Here is a 13,603-nt window from a genome sequence, read left to right on the forward strand (position 1 = left end):
TCTTTCCATTTTTAAATTATTTTTTGGGTTATGGTTTTGTCTGTTAAAATCAAAGCTTGAAAGATATAATTCGAGGCTTCTAATGATCATAATTTTAAGAAGGAAATCATTGGCCTCATGATAAAAAAAAAAAGGTAATGCAGTTAGGTTCGAAAGGTCAAGATCCACTTATTTTCTTAAAATATTTTAATTAGGCTTGGTTTCTATACTCTACCAACTCGCACCATTCATATAGTTTCCTCATTCCTTCATGCCTCTTGTATTTCACAAATCTGAGTACAATGAACAGATATAGGTTAGCTTTTTTAAAGAATATGGCTAAATATGGAATTGATTTTGCTTCAAGTTGGGCAGTATGACTATTTTTTTTTTAAATAAACGGAGCATAATGCATTCATTAATAACGGACATTCCAAAGTTGACCTGAAACAAACATTACAAGCCAATTACAATGTCGATAGCTTCCCAGTACATTTCTTCCAGTTCACTTCTGTGACTGGCATGATCTAGTCCAAGCTGTAAATCTCTAAAGACCTAAGTTATAGAGACAACACAACTCTATCCATGATATAGGTAACCAAGCCCCCTACTCCAACTAGTAGGATGCACCAAATCCAACACTCCGTCTAAAGAGGAGAGGAGGACACACTTTTCGTACAAAGGTCCAAAGAGAGTATGTTTTTTATTTTTTTATTTTACTAAAAAATAAAAGACATTACAGAAACTAAAAATACATGAAAAAAACGAATTGCATCTTGAAAAGATCTGGATTCACATTTTTAACCTTGGAGGAAAAAAAAGACACAAGCAGCGTCTGTGATGAGCGCCGCGCCACCTTGGAGATATCAGCCTATCTAGTTGAGATCAAACAATGGTCAATGTAACAACCCTTGCCACTTCTTTAGCCTATAATGCCATATACTAACATTATTTCACTCTTTGCCCTCAAAATAAGTAGTTGTTTTTTTACATTTCTTTAGCCTATAATGTCCCAATTGAATGCAAAATCTCCTCTCTCTCTTTCTCTCTTTTCCCCCCTTTTCCTCCCATATTTTGATAATGGGTTGGTGGCAAATTAAAGAATGTGAATAGGAAAGGACTGCATCTATCATTCAAATTGGTTTTCTAGCATTTTCACATTAAATTGCACATCAAATGAGACACTTGTTTATGCAAATGTAATCTGCATGGGCCTCTCCCTCTGTCTTTGGTCACTATCAAAACCTCTAAATTAATATATCCAAAGTTGCAAATATATTCATGACAGTGGGGTGGGGGGTAGATTCTATAGATATGGTGTCAAAGCAGAGGAAGTTTGTTAAGAGGTATCATTCTTATGTGCACCCATTCAGTTAGATATCATCATTTGATTTGCCTGTTTTTGTTAATTAGAGGGTATACCTCAATGCTCCCCCCTCCCCCAATCTTTAAATATATAGGCCAGTCTTGTCATCAAATAATAGATATCTCATAATATAATATTAACTTTCTGAATATCGAACAAATTCATCTTTGTTTTAGAGGCATATATAGATGTAGTAGTGATATGAACTTGAAAGAAGTAAATTGATGGGAAAAGATCCTCTCCTTGCCCTAACTTAAGAGCTTCAAAAGTAAAAGATTGGCATATGAAATAAGTGCTGCAATATTAAAAAAAAAAAAAATGGAGTTAAATGTTCAATAAATATTTATCTCTCTCTTCCATTTTAGGCCATAAAGTTCTGTAACAATTTAAATCTTCTTTAATGATAACACAAATCCACCACAGATTTTCAAAATCGACTCTTATCTATTTGAACTAAATGAAGAAGATCTTTTTCATTATTTAGATATTAAGATGGTCAATTAGCATAGTCCAAATAATGTTAAGAAATGCCATTCTTTAAATATAATTTGATATAAAGTACAGAGCGATAGCAGATCTCGTTTTTGTTCTTTTATTTTTCTTCGAAATTTATCGAAGACTGGTTCAGACTACGAATTACATCACAACAGGTAGAGTACTAATTGGTTTATCTAAATTGCACACCAAATTAGACACTTTTTTTTTACATGTTTTCTAATGGCCAGTCAAATACATTTTCAATAATCAAATCATTAAGAATTTTTAATTGAATCTACCCATTTCAACCTCCAAAACAACCAAGCTAGCTTCTTCTGAAAACGTAATGCTATTTGTTCTTATGTAGTAAAAAAAAAAAATGCATCAACTTTAGGTCTAGTTGACAAGGGACAATGTTGAAAGTTCAATTGAAGATGTTAAATTCAGGCACTTCCTTGAGAGAGAGAGAGAGAGAGAGAGAGAGAGAGAGAGAGAGAGAGTTAAATCATTGTTTCCATAATATTTTATGGAGAAAAATACACTCTTCACATTCCAACAATCATTTTATATTTTGCACTCCAAATTACCAAAACTGATGCATTGCATACTCGAACTACCAAATATCTGTAATATGCAGCCTATAATAAGATTCAACTTTCAAAATTGTACCCATATCATCCATTTCTCATCCATATTAATAGAGAGAAAAAATTGCACGTGTTATCTGTCAGCTCTTTGTAGTTAAGGGTGCAATATGTCAATTTTGATAGTTTGTGGTACAAAGTGTAAACTACATCTTAGTTGGGGAGGGTGGAAACTGGAAAATGTATTTTTTTACAAATACCATCTATCTTGGCATTAGAGCCGGTATTTAGTAGCAAATGCCATAGACCGATTCTAATGTCCATACTAGAAAAAATCAAATGACATAATCCCCAAGGTATAGATTATGACAATTTCTATCACATAAAAAATCAAATTGCCTATGTATCTGGATATGATTTTCCTGACCCTAAATAATGGCTACAGAGCAATAAACCTGTAAACATTACACATCAATGTGAGGCAGGCGCCAGTTGCAGCAGAGGACAGTTAACCAAAGATCACCCATGATATTCAGTTTCTAGGCAGTCTTTCCAAATCCCTCATTAAGAAACAATCAAGATAAATAATCATTATGAGATTCGTTAATATCATTTTGAGCTGTCCTTGCTGTAGGATTATCATGATAATTCTGGTAAATATAGGATGCTAAACCCCAAAAAGCCAAAAGCATAGCAATTACCTTGATGCCATTCATCTTGTCATGGAAAGCTATCACAGAAGCAATAGGAGTAATAGCTAACGAGACAGTACTGATTACATTGGAGAAGAGAGATGACACCACAAATATCAAGCCCACAACACCAACAGAACAAACCTGCCAAGCCACGGCTGTCCAAACCAAAGTCATTACATAGGAAACTTTACCCGTACCAAAACCTTCCATTTCCCCATGTAAAGTCTTCCATTCCCCACTTGCAAAAAGTCCCACAATAGAGACACAAGTGGCAATGAGTGATGTGTAGATTTGCATTTCCAAAACCACAGAAAATGTTTCCCTTTTTAGAACCTTTTGGAAGGAAAGCTGCATCAGGGAAAGCAAAAGAGAGTAGAGTGCAGAAGCTGCAAGGGTACAAAGGAAGCCAATGATATATTTTGACTGAGAAACTCCTGATGGTCCTTCAGAGTCATCATTGACTGCAATCAGGGCAGCAGATAATGAGAGGAGAACCACAGAGTTAAGAATTAAAGCAGTGAACTTCTGAGAGTTGATGAAGTATGAAAAAATTGCATTAAAAGCCAATTGGGTTGCACATATGAGGGAGTAAGTAGAGGCAGAGAGGTATAAGAGTCCAACAGAATACATCATGTTGTCACCAGCTATAAGCACTCCAAGAGAGAAGTAGATCAAGGCAAGATTTGTAATTGTGGGTGGGGCCGAAAAAGTTGAAGGCTCCTGAGAGGAAGGAATGAGAAAGAGAGGGAGGAAAAGGATTGGGAATGCAAGAGTTTGGACAAGAGTAGCCATCCATTTACTATTGCCGCCCTGGTCATAATAAAATCTCCCAAGAAGAACAGCAGCAGATTGACCCACAACAAGAAAAAAAATGTTTAGTGCCATCAAAAACCACCATTGCCACCAATTGAGTTTTCTCAATAGCAACTGAGTAGTCACAGTTCCATCTTTGATCATTGGTTCTTGATTATCTGCAATTAGTTTTAAAAGTATAAGCAATTTAATATCCTAATTAACAAAAGCGTTTTCAATTTTCATGAATCTACTACAGAAACTAGAACTTGGGAAAGTATTTAAACCTTAAAGGATCAATACTATAACAGCAAATAATGTATAGCAACATTTATAGACTCTTACCCTACAGCTTGAGTTTGATACAACAGGTACATAGCAAAAACCATCATATATAGAGATTGTTAATTACCAATCAAACCGTTAGATATGAGATGAAGTACATTTTCTGAAGTCGAGAAAGGATTTATACATAAGATGATCCTTTACTTAAAGTTGTGGTGCATATAAAACTCTAAATAAACATTCATAATGGTAAAAATTATCAGACATTTTCTCGTTTTTGAATATAGCGTATGCAAGATGTCTACTGTACAAATTTCCACATGTAAGCATCTATCAGTTTGATCGCCCATAGCCTGTAGTAAAATGATGAATTACCCAAAGTAAGAACTCCAAAGGAAGGCAGAGACCCTTTCTTTAATGCTTACAAACTGGACGGGAATACTTGCTTTCTTCACACACGCATATTAGTCTCCCAGAACATGGTTAAAAAGAGAAAAACAAGCAACACCTAAACTGTTCTCTATTAAGTAAAAAACAAGCCCAAAATTCAAGTATATGACAATAAAATTCACACTAAGCTACACCATTATGTTTGACAATTTCATATTGCATCCAAATTAAATATTGTGAAGACTATATTAGCATCCATCAATCATTTACTTTCATTTCCGTTTCTGAAAGAAACGAGAAGCTTCAATATATAAGTGCAAAACAACATATAATCAGTTAAATTCCTGAGATTGCAGAGCTGTAATTACAAATACTTAACATACTTATGGTTGTCATGATTATAAAACTGCATACTTTCAAATAAAAAAAGATAAGACTCTCTTCGTAAAATGAGAACAAGTAAAAAAATAATGTCCGAGACGCAGGACTTGAAGAATTTCTCGGGCACAAAAAGATTCAAAATTTCATCTTGTTTCCTTCTCATTTTTATCAGCAACCAAACAGAGCATTAGATATTGATTCAAAGAAATCCCAGAAACATATAGGTTAGATAAATGAAACCCAGAAACAAATTGATTACTTGCTTAAAACTAATTAGCATAACCTAAAAAAAACGAGAGAGAGAGAGACCTTGCATGGTCGCTGGGGTTGAAGAAAGGATCTGACCTTCAAAAGCTGACGATGAAGATTAAATACGAGAAAGATAGAGGTTTTAAGAGGGTATCAAGCAACACAAATTTCACGCGATTCTTTCTCTGTATCTCTCCCAGAGCTGCTGCTATATTCACTGCCTCAATAGCATCGTTGAAGTGACGGTTTCAATTAGAATATGCCACGGGCCCACGCGTACAATACAAAAAGATGGACCAAGGACAAACACATGCTAAATGAAGGGAGAGCAAACTGCGCCACCGATGCAAAATTTTTAGGGTTTTTGTGTTTGGTGGATTTTTAAGATACTTCTAGAACTTGTCCGTATCTTCAAATGATTGAAATATCTAATACATCAGTTCTTCTGCTTGCAACCGTCGGCGCGGAACCGCCGCGGAACCGGCTGACGTGGCACTGCCACGTCAGCCGATAATTAAATAATAAAAAAAAAAAAAAAAAAAAAAAAACCCCGAGTGAAATATTCGGGAGAAATGGAGGGAAATACATTTCGAAGAACCCCCGAAACGGAAGAACCCCTGAGACGTTTTCGAGGAATTTGTATCTTGGTCTGTGGTCGCCGCCGTCGCCTTCTTTACGGGTCCGAAAGCACACTGGTCACTGAGTGAGGAGGTGAGCTTCGTTTTTGTGGATTTCTTTTCTCCTCCGCTTCCTATACTTCGCATTTCATTTCGGATTTGGCCACTGTTTTGCTGCGATTTGGACTGAATATCGGGTCCAAATCTCATCCAACCTGATTTCGAACCCCCTTGTATACTTGTTTGTTGTGATGGTGGAGCTTGTACCCGAGCTGTTGCATTTTACATGTTTACTCGAGCTGTTGCATTTTACCTGTTTGATAAAATGCGTGAAATATTAGGAAATCTTCTTGTTTGTAAAGATAGAGAATGCTGCAGGAACAAAGTTACCCAACAGGAAGAATGTTGTAAAAAACTTTTTCCTCGAGTAATTCAAAATAAATAATATTTATGAAGGGGAAAGTTTTTTTTATATTTCTCCTTAACTATTACGATTGAATTTCCGTCCTAACCTTTGCTGTGATCAGTATTTAGTGGACTAAATAATGGATGGAAATATTTGTGAACAATAGAGAGGTACTGATGACTTTTATTTTCAGCAATTATATATTAGAGATGATGTGATAAACTTTTTCTTTTTCAGCTTGTATATCAGAGTTGATTCCTTTGTAACATTTTAACTTTAGGACTTCAACAGATACATTTACAGGCTCTAGTTGGTTATATCAAGAGGACATTGGTTACTCCAAACTAACCTCGGTCATTTCCTTCTCAAAGCCTAAGAAGGTGCTTGCTTTATTCTGCATTCACTTCTTATATTACTAATCTTCTCTTTTTCTTGATCAATAAAGTAATTTATCTTAAGAGGCAATCAGATTAGTTGGAGAAAGCTTGTGCGAATGTGCACATTTCTTACCAAAGTTCAATTGAACTTTTGAAACCGATGTAGCCGAACTATTTGCCCCATGTTTTCAGATTCAACAGCTGTGTGGATTCCTAGTAGTTCCATGGTTGGCATGCAAGATCAATCCTCTGTATAAAACACTGTTCATTAGTTTATCAATCCTTTTTCTTACCCATTGGAGTGGGCCAAGAGAATATTGAACCAGACCAAATATTTGGTCAATTTTCTTTTTTCTTTTTTTCTTTTTTTTCTTTTTTTTGTGTATCTTTCATTAGCACTGTGCAGGTTGGTACCACAGGTGATTGTTGGGGACCTCAGCTCTCCCTTTTAATTTTATGTTTAATTAATAAACTATTTATTCTTGCCAAAACCAAGTAAATGAAAGGAATGGGGAAGCATTTAAAGAGGGAAAAAAAATACCCGAGTTTTATTTATTTTTACAAAAATGTAATCTAGAAGAATGTAAAGAAATCTTCTTAATAGATTTCATATGGAATGATGATGTTGCTATTTATGGTCGACTGCACATCCACTCAAAATGATGGAGAGAGTACAGTTCACCATCAGTTTGCTCTTCCAGCCGATGGCCAGATAAAACACACTTGGAAATGGCTTGCTTGAGAAAATAAATAAATCCAGCAGTTTAAATACTCAATAATTCCAGAGGAAATCAAAACTCCTCAATAATTTTAGGGTCCTAAAATCCTTATTATGAATGAACTTGACAAGACAGATTAGCCATTACTAATCCATGCACTTGCTGTTCTCTCTGCTGCTGTGTCAAAGTTCTTTCATTCATTCCCAACCATGTCAAAGAACTCCCTATACTCTTTGCTTTTCCATGAACAGATTCACCAACCCCCTGGTTATCTTTCAGAGGGTTAAAATGGTTTTGTTCTCAAACACAAAGGCAACTTTAACTTTTCACTTGCATCTGAGCACCATACCCAGTATAAACACCCAGTCCAGAATATCAATTTCATGGATTATTGTGGATTTACAATCTCATCAGCCAAAACAAAGTCACTGTCAATTCAATGGTATAGAATAGACAGAAGAGGTCATTTAAGAGGGAATATGTTACTAGAAATCGATTTGATTAGTCAAAGACATAATTTGAACCCTAATAGCCTGAGGACATAATTTGAACCCTAACAACATTGAAATAGCTCTTAAGCTCTAATACTAAACCCTCATATAATGTAAGCGGGGGAAATCTGCAGCTCAAAGCAAAAGGTGCACTGATACATGAAGAACCTGCACAAAACAACAGAATATCGATAGTCAAATTGTGGGGAAAGAAGTCAGTAGAGTAAACATGTGAACAGTAGATAAGATCAATGACATGTCTTTTGGTGGCATTCTACTTCCAGTACACAACTCGCTTAATTGGAGAGATTAATTCTTGGCTAATAAAGTGGAAGAAGGCAGGACAGTGAAGCTGTCTGCATACATGTAACAAGAGACGCTAAAACCCCACGTTTCTCCCATACATATTTTTCTCTATTTTCCCACACATTGTTCCTTCTATAGTATACACACTACTTTTGATGATTAGATTCATGATATCTTCCTTTCCTTCTTAACAATATGCATTTGTCTACCTCTCAGCATGGAAAAAGGAAAAGAACATTCATCTACCATAAGACCATCTACCTCAAATCCCCCATCTGTGGTATGTTATTATATGGTGCAATATATCAATAACATTAGATTCAAGATTAGTTGCTTTTATGTGCTAAACACATTAATAATTTATCCAATAACATTTCAGGACATACCATCAAGTTCTCCAAACATCCCAATGCACGGTTACTATCGACCCTCATCCGCGGTATGTAATTTAATTTAATATATCAATAGATCTGATTTATGTTGATTTTTTGTGTGGATATCATATCAATATTGATTCTAATAACATTTCAGGATATACCATCAACTTCTCCAAACATCCCAATGCACGATTTCTATGGAGCAGTGCCTGTGTGGTCATCGGGTTTTCTCCCATTTCCTGCTGTCAACCAATATCCAAGCAATATACAGGTGGTTCTGTCATGTTCTCCCTTATATGTTAGTCTTGTTGGTTTTTTTTTAATAGTTGAATTGCAGTTGGTTATTTTGAAGAGTTTAATTGCATTTTTTTCAAATAATTAACAGAATGCTAGTTACCCATTTCAAGATGGCATCGAAAGCCAGTTGTCTCTCAGCAATACCTCGGTTACAAGCAGATTTCTGGGTACGGAGGATACTAGACCCTCAGTTGGGGAAACTCAGTTGGCAGCTACATCTTCTACAGTTGAAGAAATTCATCTTGATAGACAAGATGCACAACAAAGAGAGTGTGGTAGTGCCAAAACATCTGAGAAAGTTGAAATGGATGGCGATGATGAGCCCGTTTCGGGAATGGAATTTAATTCATTAGAAGATTTAATGAATTATTATAAGGAATATGGCAAAAAACGCGGGTTTGGGGTGATGACAAAAAGGAGTGAGAGGGGAGAGGATGAGACTGTGAGATATGTCACTCTTGCCTGTGCCCGTGGAGGGAAGGCCCGGAATAGGACTATAAATGTCGCCAACCCACGTCCGACAGGAAAGACGGAATGTAAGGCAAAAATTAATGCATTAAAAGTTGCTGACGGAAAGTTTCGGCTGACTACAGTTCACAATCTCCACAACCACGGCCTCAGTCCAAAGAAATCTCGGTTCTTTCGATGTAATCGAGAAGTGAGTGAATCTGTTAAAAGGGTCCTAGATACAAATGATTTGGCCGGCATCCGAATGAATAAAAGTTTTGGGTCTCTTGTTGTTGGCGCGGGTGGTTTTGAGAACCTCCCGTTTTTGGAAAAGGATTGTCGTAACTACATCGACAAGGCACGACATCTACGATTGGGCGCTGGTGGTGCTGGAGCGCTTCGAGACTACTTTCTACGAATGCAGTACAAAAATCCGGGGTTCTTTGCACTAATGGATTTGGATGATGAAGGGAGGTTAAAAAATGTTTTTTGGGCAGACCCCCGTAGTAGAGCAGCTTACCAATATTTCGGGGATGTCGTAACCTTCGACACCACCTACTTGACGAACCGATATGGGATGCCCTTTGCGCCATTTGTTGGTGTAAACCACCATGGGCAGTCAATTTTGTTAGGAGCTGGATTGATTTCCTCTGAGGATACTGAGACCTTCGTTTGGTTATTCCAAACTTGGTTGCAGTGTATGGATGGTATAGCACCGAAGGCTATTATTACTGACCAAGACAGAGCCATGAAAAATGCAATTAAGATTGTTTTCCCAGAAAGCCGACATAGATTTTGCTTGTGGCATATCCTTAAGAAAGTCCCTGAAAAGCTTGGCTGTTATGGTTCTTACAAAGGTGGAATGAAAACTACACTGATGAAATGTGTGTATGACACACAAACGCCGGATGAGTTTGAAAAATGTTGGGATGAGATGATTAGTACGTACAGCTTGCATGATAATGTCTGGTTGCAGAGTTTATACGCTGAGCGTGAGCATTGGATACCGGCCTTCTTGAAAAATGTATTTTGGGCTGGAATGAGTACAACACAGAGGAGCGAGAGCATGAATGCCTTCTTTGATGGTTATGTCCATGCCAAAACAAATTTGAAAGAGTTTGTCGATCAGTATGATAATGCCTTGAAAAAGAAGATTGAGAACGAAAATTGCGCGGACTTCCAGTCATTTAACGTCACAATTCCCTGCATCTCGAGATCTCCTATTGAAAAGAGATATCAACAGCTGTACACAAATGCTAAATTCAGGGAAGTTCAAATACAACTTACCGGCATTATTGATTTGGACCCAGTTTTACTTAAAGAGGACGGTACAATGAAGACCTATCTGGTAGAGGATGAAGTTCATCTCGAAGAGTTCACTAAGCTGGTTACACATACAGTGGATTTTAGTGATGACGATGCATTCACCAAGTGTTCTTGTGGTTTATTTGAAATGAGGGGGATAGTATGCAGGCACATCTTCGCCGTCTTCAAATGTAACGGGATTAGGACAATACCAGATAGGTACGTGCTGGATCGATGGAGGAAGGATATCAGAAGAAGATACACGTTGATCAACAGTAGATATGACGCAGGTGATCAACGGGAAGATGCTAATAGATATTCAACTCTGTTGAATATCTGTTATAAGATGATCACGTGTGCGGCGAGTTCGAAAAAGCATACTGAGGATGCAACGACTAAGTTGAATGCGATGATTGCAGAGTATGAAGCGAACCAAGAACCTCCATCGATGACTGAGAAGTGTGGAAATGTTGATGCCGCGACAAAGGACACATCGACATATGGTAGTTCAACAAAAGTACTAAGTCCACTTGTTGTGCGAGGAAAAGGCAGACCCCCATCTCTGAGGAGAGTATCCAGGATGGAGAAAGAACTGCGAAAAGTTAAGGAGAAGACGAAGAAAGCGCAGGGGAAGGGAAAACGCAAACAGGTGCCCCCACCTTGTTAATTTATATTGTTTAGAGTTTAATTTTCATACAAATGCTGTCAAGAACCTAATTAGTTACTATTTTACTAGCGAGATGGGGAAGATACACCAGTAGCGGGCACTTGCAGGAAGCTATTTGGCCCTTCTGATTTGGACGTCTCCAATGTTGGACACCTGCAGGTAATATAGTAATGAGGGAAAAAAATGGGATTACGTTCTCAAAATGATATATATAACATACAAAAATCTGTATGTTATATGAATAGACCTGTATATATCTTATAACGTATATCTTTTAAGATGAATATATGTCATATCTGAATATAGATTGTTATAGCTATGTTAAATATTCTGAGATTTACTCTTCGTGATCTATTTTGGCATTTTATTTTATGCATTGGGCTGTTGTGATGAATATATTGGCTCAGTTTTTTTTATTTATGTTTATAAAGCTTTACTTCTCTGTAGATGTACGTATGTATGTTTGTATTTCTTATCTTCTGAATTATTTCTTATATATGTTTTTCTGTTGTTTTAGCATACTTTACTATGTAACTACATGTTTTGTAGATGTAACTACATGTTTTGAAGTTTATAATTTTATTTCTCAGTTTATTTCTTGTATTCTTTTTGCCACATACCGTAATTAGCTTGGATGCTATGATTTATTGCTAACTTTTTTACAAGTATTTATCAGGATGCTAATGTAGAAAGCATACCAGCTGTTGAGTTTAGTCAAACCCAGCCTCGAGAAACAGTACTTCAAAGTCAAGAAAGCGTAAGTGGATCCAAACTATAACGATGTTATAATGATATTAGTCGATAGCACATTAAATTGAGTTAATATTTTTTACAGATGCAATTTTGGTTTGATGAGTCACAACCACAACAATGATATGATTATTGTGGGTATGTATATTTGACCATTATTCTTGATTATTATTTTTCCTTTATGTCAATCTATGTCGGTTTAGAAGCATCTAGGTAGTTTGAATATGTTTGTTTTTTCAGTCATTTTGTCGTTCAGCCTTTGAGTAGCAGATGGAGTTGGTTTGTTGTTTTTTTTTCACTTGCCAACAAGCGGATACTTGCCAAGCATGATGGGTTTGTTCATGTGCAAATAGCATGCAATTGCCATTGATTTTATGTTCATGTTTAATTGCCCATATTGATTTAAATTGATGGCATATACTGTACCTATAATTGTTAGTAGTTTGTTTGGTCTTTGACATTTATTTCATTTATTCCTATTGACAGAAGACCCGGCTTGCAGAATGGAAGCAATTTTGAGTACTTGACTTTCTGGATTGATTTAGTGTATATCGGAAACCATGCATATGTATAAGCTGGTTCCTATTCCAGCGTTAGATTGATTTCAGTTCAATGTTTTGGTGGGTTCATGAGTTGTGCTATATGCACCTCCTATTTAATGTGATTGTGCTGTAGCGAGATGGGTTTATTTAATGTGATTGTGTAATATGAAAGAATGATCCTCTAATCTATTGATTTAGTAGCATCTCACGGTGAATATGCTACTTGTTTGTGTTAGTATTCCTTTAGTTTATAATATTATACTCTTAGAGGTAAAGCATATGGTACCCCCTCTCTTTTCTTTATTTATACATCTCTCTTTCCTTCCTTTCCCCCTAAACTTGTAACGTAATTGAGGGAACACTCTAAATATCCATTTTACGGGACAGGCATTTTGTGGATCACTAGCATTTTCAATGCTAAAATACATGCACATTCAGCTAGCTTTGTATGTGCAGATCGTGGTCACAACCACATTACCCATTGACCAATAATAATAATAATAAATAAAAACAAAAGGGTCAGTCAACAGGATATCTCAACTAGTCATGCGTTGAAGGTTTCTATAACTTGATCGAGCCAGCCGTGGACCGACTCCCTTAATTTCCTTCTTTTGAAACTTTTTCTAACGTACTATTCAAGCGTGACTGTTTTTTCCCTCTAAAGTTTTATAATCCAAAAATCAAAGCAACTTCTATCCTGCCATGACATCCTCTTCCGTGTCGAATAGATGACATTTTTGACTCGTAAGCCGGTTTATATGCATCCACATACAATATTACATATCGAGAGTTCAAAAGTTTGTATTCATGCATCCTCCTTTAGTTACAATATTATACTCTTAGAGGTATACGCATTGACTCTTAAGTTCTTGAAAAACAGTTGGACAAACAACTCATAATTACTACAACTAAAAATAAAGTATCATACACACACAAAGCCGACAGATTACTGGGCAAATTAGTGCAGATTTCACAACCTCCTGTACAAAATCACAAAAGCAATAAAAGCAGTACTGCATTCAAGTCATAGGTATTCTCATGCATTCAAGCCATAAAACCAGTATGTGTTCCAATATCTCCACCAACATATAAAATTAAGAAATA

At 36.3% G+C, this 13,603-nt stretch overlaps 3 protein-coding genes across 4 annotated transcripts; 2 read left to right on the forward strand and 1 right to left on the reverse strand.

Moving 5' to 3' along the window:
* Nucleotides 1–2,767: 2,767 nt before the first annotated feature.
* LOC109015203 (probable purine permease 11) lies at nucleotides 2,768–5,521 on the reverse strand. Of its 2 annotated transcripts, none has more exons than XM_018997690.2 (2): nucleotides 5,295–5,521; nucleotides 2,768–4,072 (listed from the first exon to the last, which is right to left on the reverse strand). In XM_018997690.2, the coding sequence occupies exon 2, from the start codon at nucleotides 4,056–4,058 to the stop codon at nucleotides 2,982–2,984; it is 1,077 nt and encodes a 358-aa protein (XP_018853235.1). In that variant the 5' UTR covers nucleotides 4,059–4,072; nucleotides 5,295–5,521; the 3' UTR covers nucleotides 2,768–2,981. The 2 variants fall into 2 exon arrangements, with proteins under 2 accessions (XP_018853235.1, XP_018853232.1); XM_018997687.2 differs by having other exon boundaries at nucleotides 5,259–5,521.
* Nucleotides 5,522–8,330: 2,809 nt separating this feature from the next.
* LOC109015879 (protein FAR-RED IMPAIRED RESPONSE 1-like) lies at nucleotides 8,331–10,225 on the forward strand. The gene is made up of 6 exons (XM_018998325.2): nucleotides 8,331–8,394; nucleotides 8,494–8,553; nucleotides 8,646–8,762; nucleotides 8,877–9,773; nucleotides 9,933–10,092; nucleotides 10,212–10,225. Exons 1-6 carry the CDS (start codon nucleotides 8,332–8,334, stop codon nucleotides 10,223–10,225), a joined length of 1,311 nt encoding a protein of 436 aa, XP_018853870.2. The 5' UTR covers nucleotide 8,331.
* A 76-nt stretch (nucleotides 10,226–10,301) lies between these two features.
* Nucleotides 10,302–12,476, forward strand: LOC109014587 (protein FAR1-RELATED SEQUENCE 9-like). The gene is made up of 4 exons (XM_035685345.1): nucleotides 10,302–11,189; nucleotides 11,277–11,366; nucleotides 11,884–11,964; nucleotides 12,444–12,476. The coding sequence occupies exons 1-4, from the start codon at nucleotides 10,302–10,304 to the stop codon at nucleotides 12,474–12,476; spliced, it is 1,092 nt and encodes a 363-aa protein (XP_035541238.1).
* The last annotated feature ends 1,127 nt before the right edge of the window (nucleotides 12,477–13,603 follow it).

The sequence above is a fragment of the Juglans regia genome, chromosome 14, assembly GCF_001411555.2.
Source record: "Juglans regia cultivar Chandler chromosome 14, Walnut 2.0, whole genome shotgun sequence".
NCBI lineage: Eukaryota > Viridiplantae > Streptophyta > Magnoliopsida > Fagales > Juglandaceae > Juglans > Juglans regia.

Excerpts from the sequence above, each read along its gene's own strand:
- LOC109015879 (XM_018998325.2), top strand. The coding sequence starts at position 8,332 with ATGGAAAAAGGAAAAGAACATTCATCTACCATAAGACCATCTACCTCA. Across the intron at positions 8,554-8,645 it reads ACTATCGACCCTCATCCGCG|GATATACCATCAACTTCTCC; the intron begins GTATGTAATTTA and ends ATAACATTTCAG. Across the intron at positions 8,763-8,876 it reads AATATCCAAGCAATATACAG|AATGCTAGTTACCCATTTCA; the intron begins GTGGTTCTGTCA and ends AATAATTAACAG.
- LOC109014587 (XM_035685345.1), top strand. The coding sequence starts at position 10,302 with ATGAATGCCTTCTTTGATGGTTATGTCCATGCCAAAACAAATTTGAAA. Across the intron at positions 11,190-11,276 it reads GGAAGGGAAAACGCAAACAG|CGAGATGGGGAAGATACACC; the intron begins GTGCCCCCACCT and ends CTATTTTACTAG. Across the intron at positions 11,367-11,883 it reads CCAATGTTGGACACCTGCAG|GATGCTAATGTAGAAAGCAT; the intron begins GTAATATAGTAA and ends AGTATTTATCAG.